Below are 27,108 nucleotides of genomic sequence, written 5' to 3'. Positions count from 1 at the left end.
TAATAAAAAATTTGGAAAGAAGAGATTGAAATGGTTTTTAAATGAGATTGCTTATTTATCTATTCAATCTGTTTTCCATACTGTTCATTTTAATAGCTCGTCTTTCAAACTAATCTCTAGTCTTTCAAACTAATCGCTAAATCAGGCCCCTTCTTAACGATAAGGAGGAGGTCAAAAGTAAGACTATTCACGTACCTGACATTTGATGAATGGTTAAGCTTTCACTTAGTATTCATAAATATTCATATTCACAGTAGTATCTGATGTGATATCTGAACATTTGTATTAAAATCTTCATAAATATTTAATATGTAATAAAAATTAGCATGGAAATATGGTAGAATGTTCTGTAGCCTTTGTAGTTACAAATTCCCTGTGTTCATTTCTTAAATAATTATGTATTGAGTATCCTCCATGTACCAGACACTGTTCTAAGCCCTGGGAGCTACAGTGATGAGTAGTATAGTCAAGGTCCCTGCTCCCAGGGGTTATAATCTCATAGGGGGATATAGACACTGAGCAAATAAATAAGAAAATATCAGATAATGAAAATATTTATAGGAACTAATTTTAAAAACCCGGCAAAAGTATGTATGTATACATACACACATGCTAACAGTGATACACTGATGAAAAATACCGAGGTGAGATGTACAGAGTTGAAGATAGACGTGGGAATGTAAAGTTGTTTAATTGTATTATTTAAAAGATCAGACATTTAGAGAGAGATGTCAAAGTTCGTGATTTGCCTTTCTGAGTAGTATAAGCCACTTCATTGACTTGGTTCATTTTAGAGAAGAGATTTCACAGCCACTTTCAATACTTACCTCACTATTGACGCACTTTCAAGTTATTTCCACAATTCTGGCATGAAAATTTATATTTAGAGTCACATTGAAAGGAGTTTTTATATATTTGATGAAATAGATGTATAATCGTTTTTGCAGGTAATGATGTTTGCAGGAAGAAGGCACAGTTTCCAAGCCGTAAACAGTCTAGACTTGATCATTCAGCCATTGCTTTTTGCAAAACTGGAAGCCACTGAATTATCTAAAATGAAAATATAAATTAATGTAGTGTTTACCATTGGGGAACACGGAAGGAAGAGTGCATGGGACCTCTCTGTACTGTTCTGACAACTTCACTTGACGCCATGTTTTATCTTTTGTAGTTTGTGGAAGACTATGAGCCTACCAAAGCAGACAGCTATCGGAAGAAGGTGGTGCTGGATGGGGAGGAAGTGCAGATCGACATCTTGGATACCGCTGGGCAGGAGGATTATGCCGCAATTAGAGACAACTACTTCCGGAGCGGGGAGGGTTTCCTCTGTGTCTTCTCTATTACAGAAATGGAATCCTTTGCAGCCACAGCCGATTTCAGGTATGGTGGGGACTGGCGCCTTTGCGCTGACATTCCGCACAGTAGTGTCTCCCCCCGAAACAAGCAGATAACTAGAGGTGGTTACTTGTTAGTCTTTCACTCTGTGTAATTCTGTTTATTCCCTCTCTGATGGCAGTCGGTGACCCATCCATGGTGTACTGATGCTCAGATACTTGGCACACCTCGCATAATCTTACCGCTGTCCCAGTGCCAGCTCTATTGGAGCGTGACTTCGTGACAGCCTCAGTACCTGTTACTGAGGTGTTTCTCTTTGGAGCATACTACTGCTGCTGCCGTCATAGTTGACACTTGGCTCCCATCATGGAGCTCTGCCCCACATTTTAGATCTCTGTGTTCATCACTGGTGACAGTGCCTGTGGAATGCTCAGCAGGCCCATCGCCACCGTCCTCACAACATAGATGCCCGACAGCACACACTGATTTTTTTAATAGAAATAAAAATACTATAGATTGGCACACGAGGTTGTGTTATGTAATATTTTTTATATCTTATTTGCTGTTTGCTTAATCAAAATCTGTCATCCATTTGGTTTGCAGGGAGGTGGTTGGTGAAGGGGGAGGGGTTCTAAGAGAACTACGGCATAAATAAGTTCTTGAGTAGTCTCTAATACTGCATGCATAATCAAAAGTATTCTTTTTTTTTTTTTAAAGATTTTATTTATTTTAGAGAGAGTGTGAGCAGGGGGAGGGACAGGGGAAGGGGGAGAGAGAGAATCCTAAGCAGACTCCGTGCTGAGCGTGGAGCCAGACACAGGCCTCAATCCCACCACCCTGAGGTCATGACCTGAGCCAAAACCAACAGTCAGACACTCAGCCCACTGAGCCATCCAGGCGCACCCAAAAGTATTCTTTAATTATATTTTTTTATTTCTGTGTTACGAGTTTGCCTTGGTATGAGGGACGCAAAAGAAGCATGTAGTGTATCCTCTATTTCCAAGATTCACACAGCTTAGTTGAAAGAGGCATGAAACCAAGAGCAAGGTAGTGACAAGGTAGGAGATGTGGACAGTGATCATTGCAGGGATCCAGGAGAGGAGAGAAGCTCAGAGGCCTTCATGAGATAGGTGAGCCTAAGGATAAGAAGGATTTCCGCTGATGAGGAAAGAAGTTTTCCGGTGGTTGAGTGAAACCTGAACCTGGACTCATATAAAGCTTCCTTTTCATGTAGACTTGAAAGTCTCTAAGGAATTTAAGAGAGCATTCTTTGCAAAAAAGCATGTCATTGAGAAACTTTAAAAATGCAAATCATTGGGGCGCCTGGGTGGCTCAGTCAGTTAAGCGTCTGCCTTCAGCTCAGGTCATGATCCCTGGGTCCTGGGATCGAGCCCCACGTCAGGCTCTCTGCTCAGCAGGGAGTCTGCCTCTCCCTCTGCCCCTCCCCCTCATCGTGCTTGCTCTCTCACCCTCTCAAATAAATAAATAAATAAATAAAATGCAGATTTATTGGTAAAATTAACCTTGTTGGTTTCTTTAAGGAAGGAGTTTTGTACGTGATAAAGTGCAAAGGGTGGCAGGCCCCAGTAACTTATAGTCTTGGGAGACATGTTGAAAGTTACATAAACGTCAGTGCTTGTTCACTCATTCAGCAAAGATTTGAGTGTTTGTTATGTAGCAAGTCCTGTTCTAGGTAATGGGATAATGTCACCAGAGGTGCCAAAGCCAAAGTGGTAACTCAAGGGAATGAAGTCTTTTTTTTTTTTTTTTTTTTTTTTTTTTTTTTTTTTTTTTGGGAATGAAGTCTTTTGATGCCAAGAGTAAGAATCTTGGGCTACTGCTGTGACAGAGAAGAAGTGAATCATTCATTACTCTTCTGTTGTGCCTCCGACGTGTTGCCCTTCCCATAAATAAATATAGTCCCAGTGACTCAGCGGCGACAGGAAAGCATTTCTGAGACCGTCCGAATGGTTCCGCTGCACGTGGTCTGACCCACAGAGTCAGACCGCTCCTCGTAAGCCTTCCTGGGCCTCCCGCCTCCAGGGCAGAGCCCCCCGGCCCCTCATTTGCACACCCAGTGCGCTTGCGACGGTGCCACCAGCATACTTACTACACTCTCGGAATCCGCTTGATGGGCATGTGTTTTTCCTGAAGGGGAAAACTCTTGAAAGCAGAACCCATTTCTTACCCATCTGAGAATCCCTAGTATCCATATTTGGCACAGTTCCTGGCATGTATCGTACAGGGCATGCTTAGTAAAGGTTTGGTAGAAATGTTAGAAAACTCTTTTTTTTTTGGTTCTCATTTTCCTTATGTCAAAAACGAAGACATTGGACCAGTTTGTGAAGGTACTTTCCTATTCTAAAATTGTATAACAGCCTCTAACACTCTTTAAAGGAGGCATCACATGAAGTAAAATGTGTATGAAAATTGTAGACATAGGGGCGCCTGGGTGGCACAGCGGTTAAGCGTCTGCCTTCGGCTCAGGGCGTGATCCCGGTGTTCTGGGATCGAGCCCCACATCAGGCTCCTCTGCTGTGAGCCTGCTTCTTCCTCTCCCACTCCCCCTGCTTGTGTTCCCTCTCTCGCTGGCTGTCTCTGTCTCTGTCAAATAAATAAATAAAATCTTTAAAAAAAAAAAAAAAGAAAAGAAAATTGTAGACATAGCATTGCCTTTCTCTGACATCCGGGAAAGTAGCTCATTAAAACCAACTAATTAACTATAATGAATATTGTCTTCTCACCCCCGAGCCCAGTAAGTCCAGGCTTTCCATGGCCACGTTTTTGACAGCAGTGATGAACGCTATCACTGTATTTTCAGTATTGGTCTTCCTGAAGCAGCGACTCAGAGTACCTTACTAGGTGTTTATTAAGAAATAAACTAATGACTATATATACGTATGACCAGAAGTACCAGAGTCACAAAAACCAGGGTCCGTCTCTGGTTAGTGAGATCAAGGGCTAAGTCCGTTGTTAACATCTTAGTTGAGGCTGTTGATCACAAAGGAAACCAGTTAAGAAGATACAGCACATTTGTTGTTACGGGAAAAAGATTATCACTGACCGGTATCCTCTTCACAAGCACATCAGAAATGTAATAAGAGCAATGGTGAGTGTTGACATGCTCTTCGCAAGAGCTCACGTGAGTGGTGGGAAACATCGCAGCCCTCGATCCTACACAGCTCAGCACGTGTCCCCAGTTACTGTGCCCCACTGACCTTGTTCCTTCCTAAAAGGGTGGCTAAGGTAAATGCAGAAGCGGAAGACGGAGGTGACTGTCTATGTGGTCCACCATCTGTTCATGCTAGAAAACGGGGAGTGCGGGTCCAGAGAGCTGCCTGCAAGCATGGAGTCTGTTAGAATGTTTACGACAACATCGGTAATCAGATGAATGAAGAATACTAAAAATAACCCTGCCTGATACTCACTCAGTGCTCACCACACACCAGGCACTGCTCCAAGCATGAACAAGACAAGCTAGATACTAGCGAATTTCATACACTCCGGGACACACAGTTTTTTGCATTTTGTCCTCTCTTAAACTCAGGGCCGTGTCTTATAGGAGGACATCTGACAGTTAAAACTGGCAGCAGTTGTTTCTCAGCGGGGCATATAACGTAATGCGTGCAGTTAGTGCATTTAAAGCCCACGGCCCCTCGGGAGCACTCAGTAAAATGCTCGCGGCGGAGGTGGCAGTGGTGTTCAGGCGACACTGTCTAGGAAGCACAAAGTAGACAAATCGGAGATTAAGGCTTGGCGAAGATTCATATTCCATCTCAAACATTACGATAGATCCCTCAAAATCAGTGTCCTCTGCTGACCTGTCATTCTGATCACACCTTTAATTTTCTCATTTTCTCTTAATCTAGAATACCGTTCCTGTAGTTTCAATGTCTCTTACTTTCAAAGGAGAGGCATCGGGAAGGTAGCAAGAGAATGTTGATTTTAGAAGAAAACCCCTTTCTCCAGTAGAGTACTAGTAATCATTAAGAACAGCTAACATTCGTTGAACATTGACTAGGCGTCAGGCACAGTTCTAAGTAAGCACTTTACATTTCACCCTCCTAGCAACCAGAAGGTTCTGTTGTTAGCCCCATTTTATACAGGAGGAGACCGAGGCAAAGAAGTACTTTGCTCAGAGTCACGTGACTGAGAGAGAGCTGTCATACCTTTAAAACTGCTGACGGCCTGTAACTTCTCTCTAAACGCAAAATCTATACTCAAGAGATGTCTGGCCTGTGTGGGGCTTTTAAAAACATTTAATGGGACCATTGATATGAGGTAATAAGAATATGAGTAAGAATAAGAATGGCACTTCCTCCCTCTGTGATCTTCCTCCCCAAATCCCATGACCCCAGTTTAATCATGAGAAAAACATCAGACAAATCCCAGTTGAGAGATTTTCTACAAATGAGCTGACCAGCAAGTCTCAGAACTGTCGGGGTCATCAAAAACAAGGCAAGTCTGGGAGCTGTCAGAGCCACGTGGGATCTAAGGAGAGCTGATGACTAAACGTCGTGTGGGATCTAGACGGGATCCTGGAACAAGAAAAGGACATTAGGTAAAAACTAAGAATATCTGAATAGAATTTGGACTTCAGTTAATAATGATGTATCAAGATTGGCTCATTAGTTGTGATAAACGCACACCCTCGCGTCAGATGTTACCAGTAGGGGAAACTGAGCGCAGAGAGTACGGGAACTGTGTACTGTCGTCACAACTTTTCTGCAAATCTAAAACCACCCTTCTTGTAAAAGTTTATTTTTAAAAAGCATTTGGAGGAAGTAGCGTTTGACACTTCCATTTTGTACCTTTACTTCCATATTTACACTCACCTCTGTGGTGTGTTGTTCCTTCGTCCACGAAGTGAGTGTGTGATGCAAGGGATTGAGAGTAAAGTAAGGAGGACGTGACGCTCATTTCCCACCATGCGATGAATGAGCTCAAGAAACATGTAAATAAATGCTCATTGCAGATGGTATTTGTTATTTTGTTGGTCTGACACACGGGGGTAATACTAATATTTCTTTCTCATTTCCTCTTATCCAGGGAGCAGATTTTAAGAGTAAAAGAAGATGAGAACGTTCCATTTCTGCTGGTTGGTAACAAATCAGATTTAGAAGATAAAAGGCAGGTTTCCGTAGAAGAGGCAAAAACCAGAGCCGACCAGTGGAATGTGAACTATGTGGAAACATCTGCTAAAACTCGAGCTAATGTTGACAAGGTAAAGGGCGGCCCTCCTCACGGCTACATCGTGTTAACAATAAGGTTCGCTCTGACTCAGCTCCATTGTGTCTAGAGACTGGTGGAACTTTCCAACAGGGATTTAGTATGTGCTGATTTTTATCCGCCCTGATCGCTCAGGTACTTCACCTTGTCCTCAGCTTCCCAGGAGACACTGAAACACGAGACACCACTTTTTTTCTAGCACTGACAGGATTTCTGACCTGAATCCCTGCCCTTTTTAAATTTTTCTTTTTTCTTATCCTGATGGGCTGGGTAATTGAGAAGGCATGGCCTAAGTCCTCTAAGCTGACACCTGCCCAGCACCATGTAGGTTCTCAGAAGGAACGTGCCTCCCAAGACAAAGGAGCCCCAGATGAGAGGGCTTTGAAATCTGTTACTGCCCCCACACTCCCCACCCTCCCCACCCTCACCCTCTGTTTTTTCCTCTGCCCTCCTCTGTATCTTCCCCCTTTGTTCAGGTGGCCCTTCCCTGAGTGCAGGTGAGGAACACCCTTGCCTCCTTTCTAGGAGCTGGCCCCGGTGCAGTAGTCCATCCTGCTGCCGGAGACCCACATCTTCTGTGTTCAGGAAAGACTGCCCCCTGGGCCGAGGCGTGGGCACCTCGAGCCCCCCACAAGGGGCTTTTCCAGCCATCAAGCACTACTCGGCTCTGCCGGTGCCTCTCAGAGTCTAACTGGCAGAATCGTCTTTGAAACTTCAGGAACACGGATTCCTGGGTCTGACCCCCAGAGATTTTGATTTATTTGCTGTGGGTGGAACCTGAGAATTGGCATTTCCAGTAAGCTTCCCAGTGGTGCAGACTGTGGCCCAGGGGCGGGTGGGGGCCACACTTCAAGTAGCACTGCGCTAGGTGGCCTCAGGTGTTAGCGAACCAGTCTGCTTGTGCCCGTAGGTTTATAACGCTGATCCAGAAATCATTAGGTTAAAAAAAAATTAGAGATTCTGTTCATTTACTGTAGGTTTCAAGACATTGTCATATACTGTCTTGAGCTGATTCGGTTTGTCACGTGGTCGGATTCCTGTAGGCCCAGGATAGCTGTACAAAATGAGTGTTACAAGATTTCTCCTTCGTGTACCAGTTTTCTCTAAAGCCACGGCAAGTATATTTAAAGTAGTACTGAAAATGTTTTAAAGTTCGGTGCGTTTGGAGTTTTGAGAGGCAACATTGAATATTACCGTCGTGTGTGTATTTGGTTTCCTTCTAATTGGTGTCTTGAGCGGGTTGTAGAGCACACACTCTAAAACCTATTTAAACTGGGGGGGAGGCAGGGCGAGGAGAGGCGAGCAGTAACCATGCAGGCCATGAAGCTGTCGTTCTGACAGTCCCTGTGGTGTCATCTGCTGGCATGAATTTTTTGGCCAGATGCATGTATTTTCAGAGGACGAAAGGTAAAGGTGTAGGGCTATTTTACTTACTCTGGCTGTGTAACAAACTATACCCCAAAACTTACGGGGGAATACGACCATTTATTATGCTCATGGAATCTCTGGGCCAGGAATTTGAACAGTCACAGTGGAGATGACTTGTCTCTGCTCCGTGGCGTCTGGTACCTCCGCTGAAAAGCTTCAGGTCTGGGAACTGGAAGCGTCTCAGCTTAGGTTCTAAAGACCGTTCACACATGTCTCGTTCAGCCGGTTGATGCTGGCTATTGTCCAAGGATGCCTCAGTTCCTCACCGTGTGACCTTTCCCAGGTGTCCTACGTCAGGCTTTCTTACAGCAGGGTGGCAGGGTGAGTGCCAAGCCAGCGTCACAAGAGAAGAAGAACCAGAAAGAAACCACATCACCTTCTATGACCTAGCCACAGAAGTTACGCAGCATTATTTCCACTTCGTTCTCTTGGCCTTGTTGGTCCCAAAGCCCCCGCAGGGTCAGGAGGTAGGGGAATCAACTCACCTCTTGATGGAGAGTGGCAAGATACTGGAAGAACACATAGGGAGTATTACTGTGGCTGGTTTTGGCAAAGGTAGTATTTAGTCAGTGGTCACCTCTCCAGAGCAAAATCACATTAAATATGGCGGCTTGTAAACCAAGGTACAAGTGCATACTGAATACTGCAATTGCGTGTACTGCTACACCCTGAAAAGTGTAAATGCCAGATAAAGTACCCCAGTGGCTAAATGAAAGTAGCTTGCAGCACCTATGCAGTTTCTAGAATTAGGTGATACTTGGTTTCTTGCTGAGGAAATAATGTTAATAGTTAAAAGAGCTCCTATTCATTGATGTTTAGAAGACGCAGGCACTGTGGCCGGCACCAGCCATGCATCTTTCACCCCGTAAAGCAGAAGTACTCTTCTCATGCTCACTTTTTAGATGAGGAAACTGAGATGTGGAAAGATTACATACCTGATTCAAGTTCAAAAGGCCTATGATGGCAGCTGCGAGCTCTGGGTGTGGCCGACGTGGTTCGCACGTCATCTCGCTGTTTCACTGTTGGTTGGCGTACCTGTGGTATCTCCCAGGGTGTATGTCACCCAGTCTGGAAGCCGGGGACAGGTTTTCTGGGGTCGTGAGTGTTAGTTACCACTGTCTCCTATCATATTGGGAAGTATCTTGTTTTGTCACAGAAAATAAACCCTAGCTCCCCTATGAGACATTAAGGGCTCATGCCATGTCCTCCGCTGGATTCCAAGTAGACCGTTGGCCCTGAAGTTTCAAAGAGGTAGATTTTGAATCCACCCTGTGAAGAGCTCCGTGACCATCTGAGTGATAAGCCGGGCCCATCCCAGAGGCCACGCCTGTCACAGAGGAGTCACCCAGAGGCAAGAGGACCAGCTGGCTAACCTGCTTGTGGACTCACGGGGTGCCAGGTTCATCTCGTGACCCTGTTAGTGGCCCTCTGGCTGAACGCTCTGGCTCTTTAAAGCGTTAACTCCAAGGTTGCTCCTAATTTTAAGGAACACCCTGGAGGAATGGCAAGAGGTTGAGCAAGCAGATGTCAAAAAGGAGAGTATGATTTCTTACGTGAAGAGAACCAATTTGCGAAAAGAATTTTAGTAGAAATACTGTATTTTTTTTTTCGTTAAAAACATGAACATATGCTTATTGTATGAAGAAAAATTCTAAGTAAGGAGAAAGGGGAGTCACTCTTCACCCAAATTCCACTCCACTCCCCTTCCTGGCAGGTAACCACTGGTAACTCAGGTGTATGTTTCCAGACGTTTATCTTATTTAAAGACCAGTATATAGAGTCTAAGGGAAGGCTTGTGTTTCCCCCGTATAAATAGGATTTTTACAGTATATACAGTACATTTGTACACTATGTGTACATATATAGTATTTTTGTGTATGTAGATCGTGCATTTCTGTAGTTTGCTTTTTAAATTTTATAACGGGCGCCTGGGTGGCGCAGTCGGTTGAACATCCACCTCTTGATTTCTGCTCAGAATATACAAGTCGTGAGATCAAGGCCCGCATTGGGTTCCATGCCCAACATGGAGCCTCCTTTAAAAAAAATTAAACCTTCTTCTGACGTTCACTCCATAGTGATAATATGTGCATGAGGAAGCTGCAGGGAGTCCTCTGGCAGTACGTGTAGCCAGTCTGGAAGCTTCTTGCCTCGGCTGGCCAGATGTGGACTCAAAGGCCAGGCGTTCTGAAATCACCCCAGGGAAGCGCGATGCAGCAAGTGGGGGCAGAGACCCCCGAGGTCTGTGTCACCTGTGTGGTCCAGTCTCCTGCGTTCTCCGCGGGGTTTCTTTGCTCAGTTCTTCCCTGTCCTAACCATTTGCACCCCTTTGACTTAAGCCATTAGTCTCTAATCACTTCCTTGCCTTTTTTTTTTTTTAATAGCTTCTTTGCTTTCTGACTTTTTGTTTCTCGCTCCCCATCAGGAATCCGCCATTTATCTAAGGACCACTGGTGTTCAGCAGCCGTAGCCTGAGGACAAATGTGCTCTCCGCTGTGGCCTTGTCTTGGCTTCCTGGCCTTTCAGTGAAGTGCTATTAAAAGAAAACAAGTCCTGAGATCATACTGTTACTTCTAGTTCAGTTTTAGCGTTCAGGACTTTCTCCCTCTTGGACTTCCTGTCTTCTCTCTCACACTGGAAGTCTTGGTTCCTAAGCTACGTAGCATCACTGCTCTTACACTATCCTGCAGCGTGCGTGTCAGATCGTTCCGGAAGAGCAATACCACTGTTGCTATTAACAGCTAAATTACCAAGTGAAGTTTAAGATTTGGCTTGTTTTGTTTTTTATTTGTTGAGGTTTTGCTTTTATTAAGCTTCTGCTCTGAGATGTATATTCCATAGGCTGTGTTTTAAAGTCTCTTGAATTCTTTCCTCTGTGTGACTATGTCACCAACTACGTGCTATTCATCTTAATTTGTTTTAGCTTGATTTTTAGTTTCTGGCAGCTGCTTTTTTGTGTTTAATTTCGTTTTTTTAATCTGTAAAACATTTACATTTCTGAAGTAGAAGTTGCATAATGAAGTATATTCAGAGACGCCTCACTGTTCTGGGTCCCCTGTTCCCTTCGTCCTGAAAATAATATTAGTGTTTGGTTTATCATTTCATCGTTTGTATTTCAAATGCAGGCAAATCCACATAACTCCTGTTCGACACCCATGCAGGTTAGCTGACTACCTCCCCTTTACAGCACCTCGCTCTTCCAGTCAGCCTTTCCTTTAGAGAGCTAGACGCACACCGGCCATTACGTAACAGACATTTGTTGACTTACAACATTCACAGTGCACAAGCTAACTAGAATTTTTGAAATCTTTGTTTTCAATTGAGTTCTTAATAAGTCGGTGTGGTGTCACTTCTTATTTTATGCTTACAAGAAAAGTAAAACAGAGGTAATAACTGAATTTTTTTAAATTCAGAATATGAGAGTGTAGACCATGAAAGGTATTCATCGGTCATCATACACATACTCACAACTGTGTGTACGGTGTAAGCTCATGTCCTTCTAGACCCTTGTCGGTCTGCCCTTGGACATTTGTTAATGATACTTAACTTTTGAGTTGTTACACTCACTAGTAATTTTTAAATTATGATGCTAATAGGTCTCATTTTCCAGTTTCTAGACATCAGAATTGATAAAATCTCAAATACGTTGCAACAAAGAAAATTGTCTTCTTAGTACCTAGTATCAAAATAAAGGAAGCACTTATTTTCCTCAGCTTTGTTTCTAAAAATGGAGCTGAAGAGAAGTTACTAAATATAAATTTTATTAAACATAAATTAATTACCTTTAAATATGAACTGGCAAAATACATTCATTAATTTTTTCTAAAGATTTTATTTATTTAACAGAGACAGAGCGAGAGAGGGAACACAAGCAGAAGTGGGAGAGGGAGAGGCAGGCTTCCCGCTGAGCAGGGAGTCCGACGCGGGGCTCAATCCCAGGACCCTGGGATCATGACCTGAGCCGAAGGCAGACCCCTAACGACTGAGCCACCCAGGCGCCCCTACATTCATTAATTTTATAAGCAGAATCCACTGAGTTGTAACTTTGGAGCTATCATTTGTAGTGCTATTGTCGTCTTTATCTTGAAAGTCGGGATGGGAAGATTAGGTTATATTATGTGAACAATTTTACTGAAAAGTGTAACTCAGAAAATTTCCCAATTTTCCCACTCTACTTGGAGAAGGAGACTTTGGTTTTTTGCAGTCTTCTCCCTATACTCCCCAAACAAGAGCTCTTAAGTAGTTATTCTTAGTTTATTCCCAAGGCTTACTGCTGTGGTTCCAAGGAGTACCAATCTCATATTATCTGTTGACTTTATTTACCCTGTTTTCTTCTTTCTAGGTATTTTTTGATCTGATGAGGGAAATTCGAGCCAGAAAGATGGAAGACAGCAAAGAAAAGAACGGAAAAAAGAAGAGGAAAAGTTTAGCCAAGAGAATCAGAGAAAGATGCTGCATTTTATAATCAAAGCCCAAACTCCTTTCTTATCTTGACCATACTAATAAATATAATTTATAAGCATTGCCATCGAAGGCTCAATTGACTGAAATTACTTTAACAATTTGGAAATTGTTATGTATCACTAAAAGCATGAATTGGAACTGCACTGAAAGTCAAATTCACTTAAAAAAGAAATTAATGTGGCTTCTCCAAGAAGCAAAGTTCAACTTCTTTCATAATTGCCTACATTTATCGCAGTCCTGAATGTAGCGTGTGGGCTTGTGTTTCGAGGGCAGTCTTTCTGGAACTGTTAGAGCTGAGATGGGGTGGGGGGGATGGGAGGAAAGGCCACTTCCTCTGGTTTATTATAAAGCTTAAATTTTATATCATTTTAAAATGTCTTGGTCTTCTACTGCCTTGAAAAATGACAATTGTGAACATGGTAGTTAAACTGTACCACTTTTTTTAACCATTGTTATGCAAAATATAGAAGAAAAGTTATTGGCATGATTGTTGCATATAGTTAAATTGAGAGTAATTCATCTGTGAACCTGCATTAATTACCTGGTGATTAACGTGGAAAAGTGGTGTAAAACTTGTACATGGAAATTTTTGAATATGCCTTAATTTAGAAACCGAAAAATACCCGGTGACATCCTTCTGGGTGTGTCCTCACTAGTGCCATGGGCCCATCGCCCCATGTGTCCCAGTGAGAGAGTATCTGCCTGGTATGGAGTACAACTTTTGTATAGAAGATTCGTAAAAAAATAACCGTCTGCTAGGAGTCTGTCCAAATTCAAAATGTGTGCCATACTCTGGTTCTTGAAAGTAAGGTTCCAGAGCACCGTGATTCCTTTTAATTAACTGTAAGGTAGTTCGCAGTGAAGGGCCAGCATATACTTGTAAGATAATTTTAGACTGTGAGGACTCAGCAGTTACGTTTCAGTGATCCCTTTTTTTCTTTTAAGATGCCGGTCCCTGGAAATCCCTTTCTGCAGTGGTGAGCATGTGTTAGGTTGTTGGTCTCTCTGGAACAGGGCACAGGAAAAACGTCATGAGTGTGCGTGCATTTTGCACTGGGCACTTGGGGAAGGTGTGCGTGCTGGCCGCCTGTTAGTTTCTCAGTCTGTGCTCAGAGGTGACAGCTTGGCTCTGGGAGAGTTTTCGGGAGTCTCTGTAGTCCGAGTTCAGCACGAAGAACACCAGACCAGAGCCACATTGTCCTCAAGTTAACACCAGACAGTCCACCCCAAGTGTAGTGCAGAAAGCGTGTTTGGCAAACGCAGGCCAGACATGAGCTTGTGTCGCCGTTGTGTGGTGCGCCCACCGGAAGAATTCTAGCATGCTATCTGGGAACATAAATTCAACGGGAAATATACCGCTGTCCAGATTTTTCTTTCCTTCTCTGGAACGGGGCTCAGACAGTTGATTCAACTAAGTTCGTCTTTCTTTTTGCTCCGTCCTAATTTCAACAAGTCAAAGATGTGTTCAGGCATTCCAGGTAACAGGTGTGTACGTAAAGTTAAAAAAAAAAAAAATAGGCTTTTTAGGAACTCAGCTCTTTAGATATTACATCTGACTTGTCATGCTAAATATTTGTCCTTAAAAGGGTTTGAGATGTACATCTTTCATTTCGTATTTTTCATAGGCTATGCCATGTGCAGCATTAAAGTTACCCATGTAACGCCGGCCCCGCGGGCCCAGCGATCTCCATGTGTACTCGTTGCAGTCTTATTTAACCAGGGGTCCTAACCACTAACATTGTGACTTTGCTTTAGACCTTTCCTCTCCTGGGTACTGAGGTGCTATGAAGCCAACTGACAAAGATGCGTCACATGTCTTAGGCTGATGCCACTACCCGACTGGTTTATTTGCAATTTGAGCCATTTAAAGACCAATAAACTTCCTTTTTTTTAAATGCTTGTGCTGTTACTTGATGTTTACTATATATATATAGATAGATATAACATGTAACATTCAGACTTATCAACCTGGGCATCTTTACAGGAGATTTTAAAACTGCTAAATCTCTGGGCGCCTGGGTGGCTCAGTTGGTGAAGCATCTGCCTTTGGCTCGGGTCATGATCCCAGAGTCCTGGGGTCGAGTCCCGCATCGGGCTCCTTGCTCAGCGGGGAGTCTGCCTCTGCCTCTGCCTGCCGCTCCCCCCGCTTGTGCACTTTCTTTCTCTCTCTCTCTCTGTCAAATAAATAAAACCTTAAACACACACACACTACATCTCTGGAGCTCTCAGTCTAGGGCTTTCTGTGGGGGAATGCCGGATTCCCTAGATGACAGCAGCATTGGGAGAATCCCGTGTGGTCATGAAAGTCACGGGTGTGCAGCACTTTAGACGACCACTGAAGTCCAGAATGACTAGGGGATGGCTTTATATTCATGTTCTAATCAGAATAATCCCCATGGGTCATTTAATTTCCAAATTGTGGCAGGAGTCACCACCCTGCTACCATCTCAGCAAGCCTCAGACCATTCATTCAGTCTCACATCGGATGTCTGGTGGGAAATGTGGCCTATTAACTCACAGTCGGTGGGTTAGAAACAGTGGCCCCATTTTGACTGAGCACTATCTTTCAAAATCCAGTTAATATTAATTTCTTACTTAATTCATAAGCAGTGCCAGAATGAGCACGTTTAAGTTATAATTAGCATAGTTTAAACCTCACAGGACCCATTTTTTTAAAGATTTATTTTGGGGGAGAGTAAGCGTGTATGAGCGGGGATGGGGGCCACAAAGGGAGAGAAGCAGACTCCCGACTGAGCGTGGAGCCCTACGTGGGGCTCAATCCCACGATCCTGACAGATCGTGACCTGAGCAGACGCTTGACCAACTACTGAACCCCTGGGACTATTTTTTAACACCGATACGGGGTATGCTGTTAAATATTACATACCAAACAAAGGCTAGATTAAGTTCCAGTCTTAAAATCAGAATGTCATTTCTCAAAATTGTGCAACAAGGACGTAAATCTTAATATTTGGCAACCTTATATTACTACCTTTAGAGTAAAACCATCAAAACATTTACCAAAAGTTCCTGCAAAGTTTTCAAAATAATCCTTTTGATTGAATCCAGTGTTTTAAGTCTCCTTTAGCAAATTACTTTGGAAGTCAAGAGCGGCAGGTCAATAGAGGTCTTCATTCGTGCATGTCCTTTTCAGTAGATGTGGGTGCTGCTGAGACTATAACATGAAGGACAAACATGAGTTAGGGGCGATTACAGAGATTGACGCTGAAGAAAGGACCTCTGTGCCCCATGCAGAGGGAGGGGAAGTTTAAAAAAAAAAGAGATTAGGGGCGCCTGGGTGGCACAGCGGTTAAGCGTCTGCCTTCAGCTCAGGGCGTGATCCCGGCGTTACGGGATCGAGCCCCACATCAGGCTCCTCCGCTATGAGCCTGCTTCTTCCTCTCCCACTCCCCCTGCTTGTGTTCCCTCTCTCGCTGGCTGTCTCCATCTCTGTTGAATAAATAAATAAAATCTTTTAAAAAAATAGATTAAATCTTAATCTTAGTCTCCCTACTCTGGGCTAGACCTCATATTTCTTAGATTGTCAACATGTAAATTCATTGTAATAAGGGCAGCTGGGTGGTGGCTCAGTGGGTTGAGCGTTCGGCTCTTGATCTCAGCTCAGGTCTTGATCTCAAGAGCCCTGAGTTTGAGCCCCGCATTGGGTATGGAGCCTCCTTTAAAAAAAAATACTATAATAGCAAGAGTGCATCCTATATGCCAGATACATATATATATATATATATTCCATTTATTCAATTCAATATATATATATATATATTGAAATTCCACGTTCATCCTGTGAGGCAGGTGCTATCATTAACCCCTATTTTGCGGATGAAGGAACAGGCCAGAGAGCAGTTGAACTCGCCCGGGGCCACAAAGCTAGCAACTACCGGCCGGCATCGGAAGCGCGGGAGTGTGCCGCCCATGCCCTTAACACCGCACGGGGACGAGGAGCAGAGTGGAGACGAGAAGAAACCGTCGTGTAGCCTGTACGAAGGTGGGAAGCGCCCCACACGACCCCACGGCCCCACGGCCACGGCCGCTTATGCGCTGATGGTCTGGGGAAAGCCTGCAGAGCCTGCTGCGAGCCGAGGCGAGGAGGCCCCTCGTGCGGACGGCCTGGTTGCCAGAGAAAGATCAAGGGCCCAGACGGACAGTTTTGAGCGGAGCTCAACCGTGGAGTCAGGCCCCACAGCGGAAGGCCAGCCTTCGTCTAGCAGCCCGCAGGTTCATCCGAGAGCCCGCACACAGCTGCTGCGGACCGCCGCCTGCAGAGGCCTGGGGGCGCCGGGGGGAGCTCTGGCCGTCTGTAGCCTCAGTCTCCCCAGAACACCACTTCTGGGGGGCGGGCGGGGCAGGGGAAGGCTGTGAGGCTTGTGGGCACTTGCACTGCTAATCTGAGAGAGGGTGAGGAGGTGGCTTTTATGTAAAGGAAAACACACAGCTGAAATGCTTGGGTGGTCGCAAGCACCCAGCAGGAAAGGCTCCTAAGGGCAGAGCGTTCCAAACATCCTAGAAACAATGTGTTGAACTGAAGGGAGAGGAGCAGATTGATCTGAAAGCTAACACCTCCAAGGCCCCGCAGCAATCCCTCGTCCACATTGCAAGCGCATTCAGGCTGTAGCCCCGCCCGCTGTCCGCGGACTGACCTTGGCAAAGGATGCCCGATTTGGTGGAAAGATCCTCAGATGCATTTTCCAGAGTCCTAGAAGTCGGCTTAGAAAGGGCCGTAGCCACCATTCCCTTAGTTTCACACGCCGGAAAGGGGAGGGAACGTGCCCAAGGTCACACGAATTAGAATGCACGCCTTGCCTTCTAACTCGGGTTCTTCCCGTTCGCCTTTCCAGCTTGCACACAGTGTCCAGGGTGCTTTACCTGCAGACAGGGCCCAGGGGAGACGGAGGCTCCCAGAACCCGGCCGGCTGACTCCAATCTGGCCTCTGTGGCTTCTCCCTGAGTGTAAAACAGGCATTCACTGCCTACCTTCTAGGAGGATTGTGAGGACGGCCCAGACAATATACTTTTTATTACAGGGCATGTGATTTTTAAATGCAGAGGAAGGTTCTAACCGTGCCTGGCCCCGTTCTTAATAAAAACCATGTCTGTGTGACATTGGACCACGTGGGCTTTGGAAGGCCATGCTGCAATGGTCAAGGTCTGCACGTCTCAGCAGCAGAGCTCTGTGCTTCTAGAGTGGAAACGTCCAAGCCGGGAAGCAAGTTCCTTTTGTTCCAAGACAGCCTGTTCCTTGGTTCATTCATTCATTCATCAAACATAATTCTTCATTCTTCTCCATCTTTACCATTCTCATCCAGGCTGAGTGATTTCACCTGAGCTGTCTCGACAGCCTCCTCATTTCTCACCGTAGACGCCCTTGCTCCTCTCCTAACCGCTGCACCCCCCGCCCCGCCCACCACGTCCATCCCGGATACAACAGAGCAAAGGTCAGAACTGATCAGGTTTTCCCTTTGCTTAAATCATCTCTTTAACTTCCAAGTCTTTTTTAGGATAAACACAGAACTCCAAAAAACGACAGAGTCGGCTGAAAAACACCCCCTCAAAGATGTCTACGTCCTCACCCCCAGAACTTGCGAATATGTTACTACCTTTAAGTGGCAAAAGGGACTTTGCAGGTGTGATGAAGTACGGCTCTTGAGACGGGGCATCACCCTGGGTTATCTCGGTGGCCCCGGTGTAATCACAAGAGTCCTTACAAACCGGAGGCGGAAAGGTCAGACTTAAAGTAAGGAGTTAGGACAACACAAACAGAGAGCCGAGCGATCCAGTGCCATGACCAGAGGACCTGGCCCACCCTGGGTTATAAATTCAATGAGTTAGCAACAACGTTGCTTTTCCTTACATCCCGTCCCCCAGGGCAGCACAGGGCCTGGTACACATGAAGCATTTATCGGACTGGATGAGGTTGGTGCGGAGAGGAGACAGGTCCTACAGACAGCGTCAAACAACAGAGGAAGTGCTATGGAAGAGTAAAAAAGTCCCATGGGAAGAAAAAGTGGGTGTCACGAAGTCACTCCTATTTAACTTTTTATTATGGAAAAACTTAGTCATTCATAAGAGTCGAGAGGAGTATGTCAGACACCCGCCCACACCCTGTATCTTCCATTCAGTCTCATTAAGTAGCAACATTTTGCCAATTGTTTTTCATCTTTTTCCCCAACTACATTTTTCTTTCTGGAATATTTTAAAGTAACCCCAAGAAATTATATCGCTTTACCTACCCCTAAGTACTTCTCTTTTGTTTCTGAATATTTTAACTTTTTTTTTAAAGGAGGTGTCCGTTTATATTTTATTTGTTTTTTAAGTAATATGTACACCCAACATGGGGCTCAAACTCATGACCCTAAGATCAAGAGTTACACACTGAACCAGCCAGGGGCCCCCCCTTGTTTCTGAATATTTTAAAGCAAATTCCAGCTATTATATCATATCACCTATAAATACTTCAGCACGTACCTTCAATAGGTAAAGATGATTTTTGTTCATCAAACATGGTATCACACCTAACAAAATTAATAATAACCCCTTAATATTGTCTAATGCCCAATCTATATTCAAATTTTTGCTGTTTTCTCCCCCCAAATCTCTTTGTTTGTTTCTGTTGGGATCCAAATACAGTCCACACATTGTATTTTATTGCATGTTCAAGTCTTTTCTTTTACAAATTTTTATGTTACAATAATTTTAGATTTACAGGCAGTTGCCAAGGTCGGACAGAGAGTTCCTGTGTGTCTTTCTCCCGGCATAACCCGGTCACACTTGTCACAAGGAATAAATTAACACTGGTACACCACAGTTAAACTAGACTTCATGGGATCTCACCAGTGTTCTCACGTTTTCTGTTTCACATTCTAATCCAGAATCCGCACTGGACTTAGTCTTCATGCCTCCTCCGTCCCCTCCAGTCAGTGACAGTCCCTAACAGAAATGAGCTGGAAGCATGTGAACACAGGCCCCGTGACACAGAAGGCATGGTCGGTGTGAGCTCCCCCCTCCCCCTCCCCGGCCACGTGTCTGAGTCCCACTCCTCTTCCCCGCCCTCAGACAGCCTCTTCTTCGCAGTTGGTAGGCAATGGACCCACCAAATAGTGGGTCTTACATTCAAAAGACATGTGGTTGTCGGCCAAGGCGTGGGGAAACACACACATCTTGGAGGGTGATTTGGCAGGACCTATTAAAATAGAAAAAGCACTGGGCCCTGGGTGGCTCAGTCGGTTGAGCGTCCAACTCTTGATTTCAGCTCAGGGCATGATCTGAGGGTCATGGGATCCAGCCCTGTGTTGGGCTCCGCAATCAGCACAGAGTCTGCTTAAGATTTTTTCTCCCTCAGCCCCATCTCTAAGTCTCTCTCTCTCTCTCCCCCCTCCCTCTCTAAGATAAATAAAATCTTGCATATATATATATATATTATATATATGGCACACACTTTAATGTTCTCAACATTCCCTTTCTCTGTATCTTGCTAAAGAAACACTCCCACGTGTGCCCAGAGCCCTGCACAGGGCAGTTCACTGCAGCACTGTTCGCTGGAGAAGCCCTGGGAACCGCTTGGATGATTGCAGCCGAGGTGAGGCTAAACATAACTTAGTCATACAATGCAAGGCTTTACAACAGTGTGAAGGAACAGACCAGAGATATCTATCAGCATTAAGAAGCTCTCTAGAATATCCCTGATTCAAAAATGCATCTTGCACTGTGATACAAACAGTATAACTTTTTGTAAAACCCATATACAAAACAGCCCCATATACATTCTGTGAGTTTGTGCATCTTGAAAAAAGTTATTTTTTAAAAATCTAGGTGATATACCTCAAATACATAATAATGGTTATCCCTGGGGGATGGTGGAAAAGGAAAGGATTTGGGGGTTTAAACTTAAACTTATTTTACTATTTTTAAATAAAGAATGCATTCATGTGGGGTGCCTGGGTGGCTCGGTTGGTTGAGTATCTGACTCTTTTTGGGTTTTTTTTTTTAGAATTTTTTTAAAAATTTACTTGTCAGAGAGAGAAAGAGAGAGCATAAGCACAGGCAGTGACAGGCAGAGGGAGAAGCAGACTCCCCACCGAGCAAGGAGCCTGATGGGGGTCTCAATCCCAGGACCCCGGGGATCATGACTTGAGCCAAAGACAAACACTTAACCTACTGACCCACCCAGGCATCCCGAGTATCTGACTCTTGATCTCAGCTCAGGTCTTGATCTCAGGGTTGTGAGTTCAAACCCTGTGTTGAGCATGGAGCCTACTTTAAAAAAAAAAAAAAAAAAAAAAAAGGAATGCATTCATGGCTACTTCCATGCTTGAAACTAATTTTTTAAGTATATGATTACACATATCCAACAAAGACCTCATAACCAAAATATATAAATAACTCTCGACAGTAACAAAAAAAACCCCAGAAAACAGGAAAGAGAGAAAAAGCATAAACGGGTCTTACACTAGCTGGCAAATAAACACATGAAGAGATATTCAGCATCCTTAGCCATTAGAAAAATGCGAATTAAAGACACAGTCAAGATAACGAAAAGACGAGTCACAGACCGAGAGAAAATATTTGCAAGAGACACAGCTGTTAAAAGACTGTTACCCAAAAATACGCAAAGAACACTTAAAATTCAATAAGAAAACAACTCAATTTAGAAATGGGCCAAAGACCATAGCAGATACTTCATCAAAGGCATAGGGCTGGCAAAGCAGCGTATTTAAAGATGCTGCCCATCGTAGGTCAGCAAGGAAATGCAAATCGAAACAACGAGAGCCCACTACCCACCTGTTAGAATGGCCAAGATCCAAAACACTGACAACACCGAGATGCAGGTGAGGACTGCAGGTGAGGACGTGGAGAAAAAGAACCCTCATCTGTTGCTGGTGGGAATGCAAAACAGAACAGCCACTTTGCAAGACAGTGTGTGGTTCTCAGAACATTACATATACTCTTGCCGTACAGTCCAACAATGGTGTTCCTTGGTATTTACCCACAGAAGGTGAAAACTTACACCTACACAAAAACCTGCACTCAGATGTCTATAAGCAGCCTTATTTTTAATTGCCAAAACTTGGAAGCAACCCTGATGTCCTTTGGTAGGGGAATGGATAAATGATGGTACATCCGATAATGGGAATATTGTTCAGTTCTAAAGAATTAAATGCATCTCGCTAAGTGAAGAAAGCCAGCCTGGAAGACTACATATTGTATAATTCCAACAAAATGCTCTGGAAAAGGCAGAATTATGGAACTAGTCAAAAGACCAGTGGTTGCCAGGGTTGAGAGAGGAAGGATGAATGAACAGGCAGACACAGGATTTTTAGGGCAGTGAAAATATTCTGTGGGATACATCATGATGGATACGTGTCATTATAAATTTGTTCAAACCCATAGCATGTACAACACTGAGAGTGAACCCTAATGTGAACTCTGGATTCTGGGGGGTAAGGATGTGTCTCTGTAGCTCCACCATTGTAATAAATGTACCCCCCACTCTTGTGGGGAATGTTGATAAGGAGGCTATGCATGTGTAAGGTCAGAGAGTATATGTCTCAATTTTGTTGTGAACCTAAAACTGCTCTAAAAAATAGTCTATTTTAAAAAACATGGAGGGGCACCTGGGTGGCACAGTCGGTGAAGCCTCTGACTCTTGATTTTGGCTCAGGTCATGATCTCAGGGTCAAGAGATCGAGCCCCAAGCCGGGCTCCATGGTCAGTGCAGAGTCTCCTTGAGATTCTCTCTCTCCCTCTCCCTCTGCCCCTCCCCCTGCTCGTGTGCATTCTGTCTCTCAAATAAACTTAAAAATAAATAAACATTTTTTTAAATGCATGGGAAAAAACCTCTCTATTTGCAGATGACATGATTTTGTATATAGAAAATCCTAACGAGAGGGCACCTGGTGGCTCAGTGTAATTAAGTGTCTGCCTTCAGCTCAGGTCATGATCCCCGAGTCCTGGGATCAAGCGCCCTGTTGGGCTCCCTGCTGAGCTCACGCTCCTGATCTCTCTCTCAAATAAATAAAATCTTTAAAAAAAAAGAAAAGAAAACCCTAAGGAATCCATTGAAAACTATTACAACTGGTAAGTTCAGCAAGGTTGGAGAGTACAACATCAATATACAAGAATCAGTTGCATTTCTATATACTAGCAATGAATAATCTGAAACTGAAATTTAGAAAAATAATTCCAAAAAAAGAAAAGAAAAATAATTCCATTTACAATAGCGTCAAAAGAGTAAAATACTTAGGAATAAATTTAACAAAAGAAGTGCAAAATCTATGGTCTGAACACTAAAAATATTTGTTGAAAGAAACTAAATACGACTCAAATAAATGGAAAGACACCCTGTGTGTGTGGATTGAAAGATTTAATATTGCCAAGATAGCAGTACTTTCTAAAGTGATCTACAAAGGAATGCCTGGGTGGCTCAGTCAGTTGAGCGTCTGTCTGCAGCTCAAGTCATGATCTCAGGTGTTGGGATCGAGTCCTGCATGAGGCTCCCTGCTCAGGGGGGAGTCTGCTTCCCCCTCTCCCTCTCCCCCTCCCCACTTTCATGCTCGCTCGCTCTCAAATAAATAAATAAAATCCTTTTTTAAAGAAGACAAAAAAACAACAAAAGAAAAATATAGAGATAAATTGGACTTCCTCAAAATTAAAATTGTGCTTCAAAGAATACTACCGAGAAAGCATAAAGAACGGAAGAAAATATTTGCAAATCATAAATCTAAGACACTTGTATCTAGATTATGTGGGGAAACTCTTACAACAATAAAAAGACAACCCAATTTAGAAGGATTCAAGTAGACATTTTTTCCAAAGAAGATATGCAAAAGGCCATAAAACACATGAAAAGATGCTCCATGTCTCTAGTCATTAGAGAAATTCAGATCAAAACCACAGTGAGGGGCGCCTGGCCGGCTCAGTCAGTGGAGTGTGTGACGCTTGGTCTCAGGGTTGTGAGTTCGAGCTACATGTTGGGTGTAGAGATTATCTAAAAATAAAACGTTTAGGGGCGCCTGGGCGGCTCAGTCGGTGAAGCATCTGCCTTCAGCTCAGGTCATAATCCCAGGGTCCTGGGATCAAGCCCCACATTGGGCTCCCTACTCAGCAGGGAGTCTGCTTCTCCCTCTCCCTCTGCCCCTCTCCCTTGCTTGTGCTCTCTCGCTCTCTCTGAAAATAAATAAAATCTTTAAAAAATAAATAAATGAAAATAAAATCTTAAAAAAAAAAACCCACAAAAACCACGATGAGATTCTACTCACCCAGCCGGACGGCTAGAATCAGAAAGACAGCCAGTCGCCAAGTGTTGGTTGAGGATGTGGAGAAATCAGAGCCCTCATCCGCTGCTGGTGAGAACGTCAACTGGGACGGCTGCTTGGGAAAACAGTTTGGCAGTGTTACAGGATTTCTTTGCCTTTACTGCCCGGGGTTCTTGGTCACGCAGCTTCGAAGAATAAAGAGACCAGACGAAGAGGGGTGGGCAGCAAACCAAAGTTTACTGAGCGGTAAAGTTCATTGAGTGATAGCAGAAAAGTCCCCAAAAGGGAGGGGAACCGAGAGTGTTGCCCCACGAATTTCTAAATCTAAGGGGGTTTTATGGGCTTGTGGGCGGGCTGCTTTAATCTGATTTACCCTCCATGCGCACCCAATCAGGTTTTTGTCATCTACCTATCATGTGGGAAAGGGTGGAGGGCTCCTTCCAGGGTGGTGTAAAATCCTTTTAAGGGTGGTTTCCTCTTAGGGTGGGGGCCCCTCGTCCCTGCCTGCCTATCTTCCAACTATCCTTCATTAGCAGTTCCTGAAAAGGTTAAACATAGAGTTACCCTAAAGTCTGGCAATTCCATTCCTAGGTATATACCTAAAAAAATAAAAACATATATCCACACAAAAAACTTGTATGTAAATGTTCACAGTAACATTATTCATAATAGCCATAAGTAGAAACAATCCATCAATTCATAATAGCCAATCAATTCAATCAGTTCATCAGAGCCAAAAGGGGAAACAACGGATCAATGGAGAAACAAAGGTGCTTTATTTATTCCCTGGACTATTATTCAGCAATAAAAGTGAATAAAGTCCTGATTCCTGCTGCAGCAGGGATGAAACTTAAGGTCATCATCCTTAGGGAAAGAAGCCAGAATACAAAGGGCTAAGTAGATATGATTATAAATATTATATGATTCCATTTTTATGAAGTGTCCAGAACAGACGAATCTATACAGACAGAAGCAGATCGGTGGTTGCCTGGGGCTGAGGGTTGGGGAGAAATCAGGAGCGAGTGCTGACTGGTGGAAAGTTTCTTTTTGGGGTGACAACAAGGTTCTGACTTGACTGTGCTGATAGTTGCAGAACTCTTACTACAGTGAGAGCCACTGACCTGGGCACTTTGAATGAATGGTGTGTGAATTATATATCCCTCGAGCTGTGACCTTTCAGATGGAGACTGCATGCTGTACGAGTCCATTTATAGAACATTCCCCATCTAGAAACGGGTGGGTGTGAACACAAAGAGGCAGCAGGAAGTTCTCTTTCAGGGATGAAACAGATCTATATCTTAAATACAGGAATTTCTATGCAGATCTATACAAGTGGCAAACACAAATGAATACAGGGTTTTTGTAATTTAGAAAGTGATGAAAAGTGGGGCGCCTGGGTGGCTCAGTCGGTTGGGTGTCTGCCTTCGGCTCAGGTCATGATCCCAGGGTCCTGGGGATCGAGTCCCGCATCCGGCTCCCTGCTCAGTGGGGAGCCTGCTTCTTCCTCTCCCTCTGCCCCTCCCCCTGCTTGTGCTCTTTCTCTCTCTCTCACAAACAAATATATAAAATCTTTTTAAAAAAAGTGATCACAAGTGAGTAAGTGCTGTACTCTAGACCAGTCATGTGCCAGTGTCAATTGAAACTTCCTACCCCCAAATAAGATGTCACTGGTGGGGGGAGTGAGGCGAAGGGAACACAGGACCCTCTGTACCAATTGTGCCATGTCCGGCGAGCCCATAATGATTTCAAGATAAAAATTTTAGGATAAAATAGAACTTTCCAGAATTGGAATGCTCTCTCTCCTGAGAAATTATGATTTCTCCACTGCTAGAGTTTGAAAAGGTTGTGTGACTCTGTATCAAGATGGCAAAAAATACATAGTTTGTCCAAGGGCTGGCACTCAAAAAGGCTTTTCTAGAGCAAAATTCGGATCTGCGGCTGTACAAGCCAAGGGACAGCCCCCCACCCCCCACCCCGGGTTCCCCACGCCTGCATGTGTGATCTGGAATGTGGAATTCTCCCAGAAGTATCTGGAAGGGCCAGCTGCCCTCAGGGCTCCGGGTGACCCAAAGCTCTTTATCTTCGAGGCTGACACAATACTTCGGTTCAGCTCTCTCTGAACAAACCCAGCCCCAGCCCCAGCTCTTATGTAAAGAAGCTGAGGGTAAACAGGGAGTGGGGGGAGAGGCTCTTTCCAGAAACATCTCTGATAAGAAACAGAGCAACTTCCAGCTCCAGGAGCCATTTGAAGATAGAGACCAAGTCTTACTTTTGAATTTTCCCCCAGTGCTTTGCCCAAAACAAGAGAAAAGGCTTCTGGAAGACCTCTTACAGTTTCCTCTAGTCCCAGTGGGTCTTGACTCTGGCTACTCCTTAGAGTTTTTAAAACATTTGCCATATCCAGTTCCACACCAGAGCAGTTAAATCAGATTTTGTTCTTGTTTTTCCTGCTTTCCGATTTCACAGCAGCCTCGATGTCATTCTTACAGCAGCCTCAGTGGCAAGCTTCTGAGGGATGTACCTTGCGATGACCTTCAACGGAGGTCAGCAGCTCAGCCCCCAGCAGGATTCACTGAAACCTGATGTCAACTCCATATCCAGTTTTGGGCTTACCTAAGCGTCCATCAGTTTATTGTCTCTATTTCAATACATGAGTCGCCAAGCCCTCTTGCTCAACTACAGACCCCAACCATTAAAATCAGTAACAGACAAGATGGCTTAACTCAGGCTCCCACTGAAACCCATGGTTCTTATTTCTCATGGCACTTTCTGGAGGCGCTGAAGATGTTTTGCAATGACTGGAACATTCCAGTTGCTAGGTGGGGAAAGCCCCAATAGCAATGGAATGCTTAGAAGACCACCCCCCATAGGTCCCCTTCCCTGCCCCTGAGCTCATGCTGAACACATCCCTACCACCCTCGCCTGGGATCGCGGGCTCTCTGCCTGCTCTGTTGCACCTGCCCTGGCTGCCAGCACCCGAAATAAATCTCTCCCTTTCTCTTTCCCAAAAACCTTGTCTGTTGAGTTATTGGCTTCTCTTGCGACGGGTTTATCTAAGTTTGGTCGGCAACAGCGTTGGCAAACCCAGCCAGGATCCATGGTTTCGATTTGTCCAGCCCCCCAGGTTCTCCGGGACAGGGCAGGTCGCCTTGCCCGGGCCACGGCTCAGCCGCTCATTTCCCAAGATAGCGCCCGTTCCAGGTCATTGGGTAACACGTACACATAGAAAGCATAAACCCCAAAGAGCAAAAGTTGTACAGTGAAAAGGAAGTCAGCTTCCCCACTTTGGATCCCCAGAGGCCACCCTTTGTACCAGCTATGTTTTTTCCTGGACAACACACACATATATTCTTAGTAAAGACACATCTTAGAAGACAGAACTCTCCTG

The 27,108-nt window shown here is 44.4% G+C and overlaps 1 protein-coding gene across 2 annotated transcripts in view; it reads left to right on the top strand.

The window, feature by feature from the left end:
* The window catches only part of RALA (RAS like proto-oncogene A), a 75,077-nt gene extending 60,729 nt beyond the window's left edge, over positions 1-14,348 (top strand). For both annotated transcript variants that reach the window (XM_026502881.4, XM_057304157.1), the window contains 3 exons: positions 1,172-1,380; positions 6,385-6,559; positions 12,332-14,348. In XM_026502881.4, coding sequence (XP_026358666.3) covers positions 1,172-1,380; positions 6,385-6,559; positions 12,332-12,454 — 507 coding nt within the window. In that variant the 3' untranslated portion in view covers positions 12,455-14,348. The remainder of the gene's footprint in view (positions 1-1,171; positions 1,381-6,384; positions 6,560-12,331) is intronic.
* The last annotated feature ends 12,760 nt before the right edge of the window (positions 14,349-27,108 follow it).

This window comes from Ursus arctos, unplaced genomic scaffold (assembly GCF_023065955.2).
Source record: "Ursus arctos isolate Adak ecotype North America unplaced genomic scaffold, UrsArc2.0 scaffold_3, whole genome shotgun sequence".
NCBI classification, from domain to species: domain Eukaryota; kingdom Metazoa; phylum Chordata; class Mammalia; order Carnivora; family Ursidae; genus Ursus; species Ursus arctos.
Note: the sequence above shows the minus strand (reverse complement) of the source record. Positions and strands in the feature narration are given on the sequence as shown.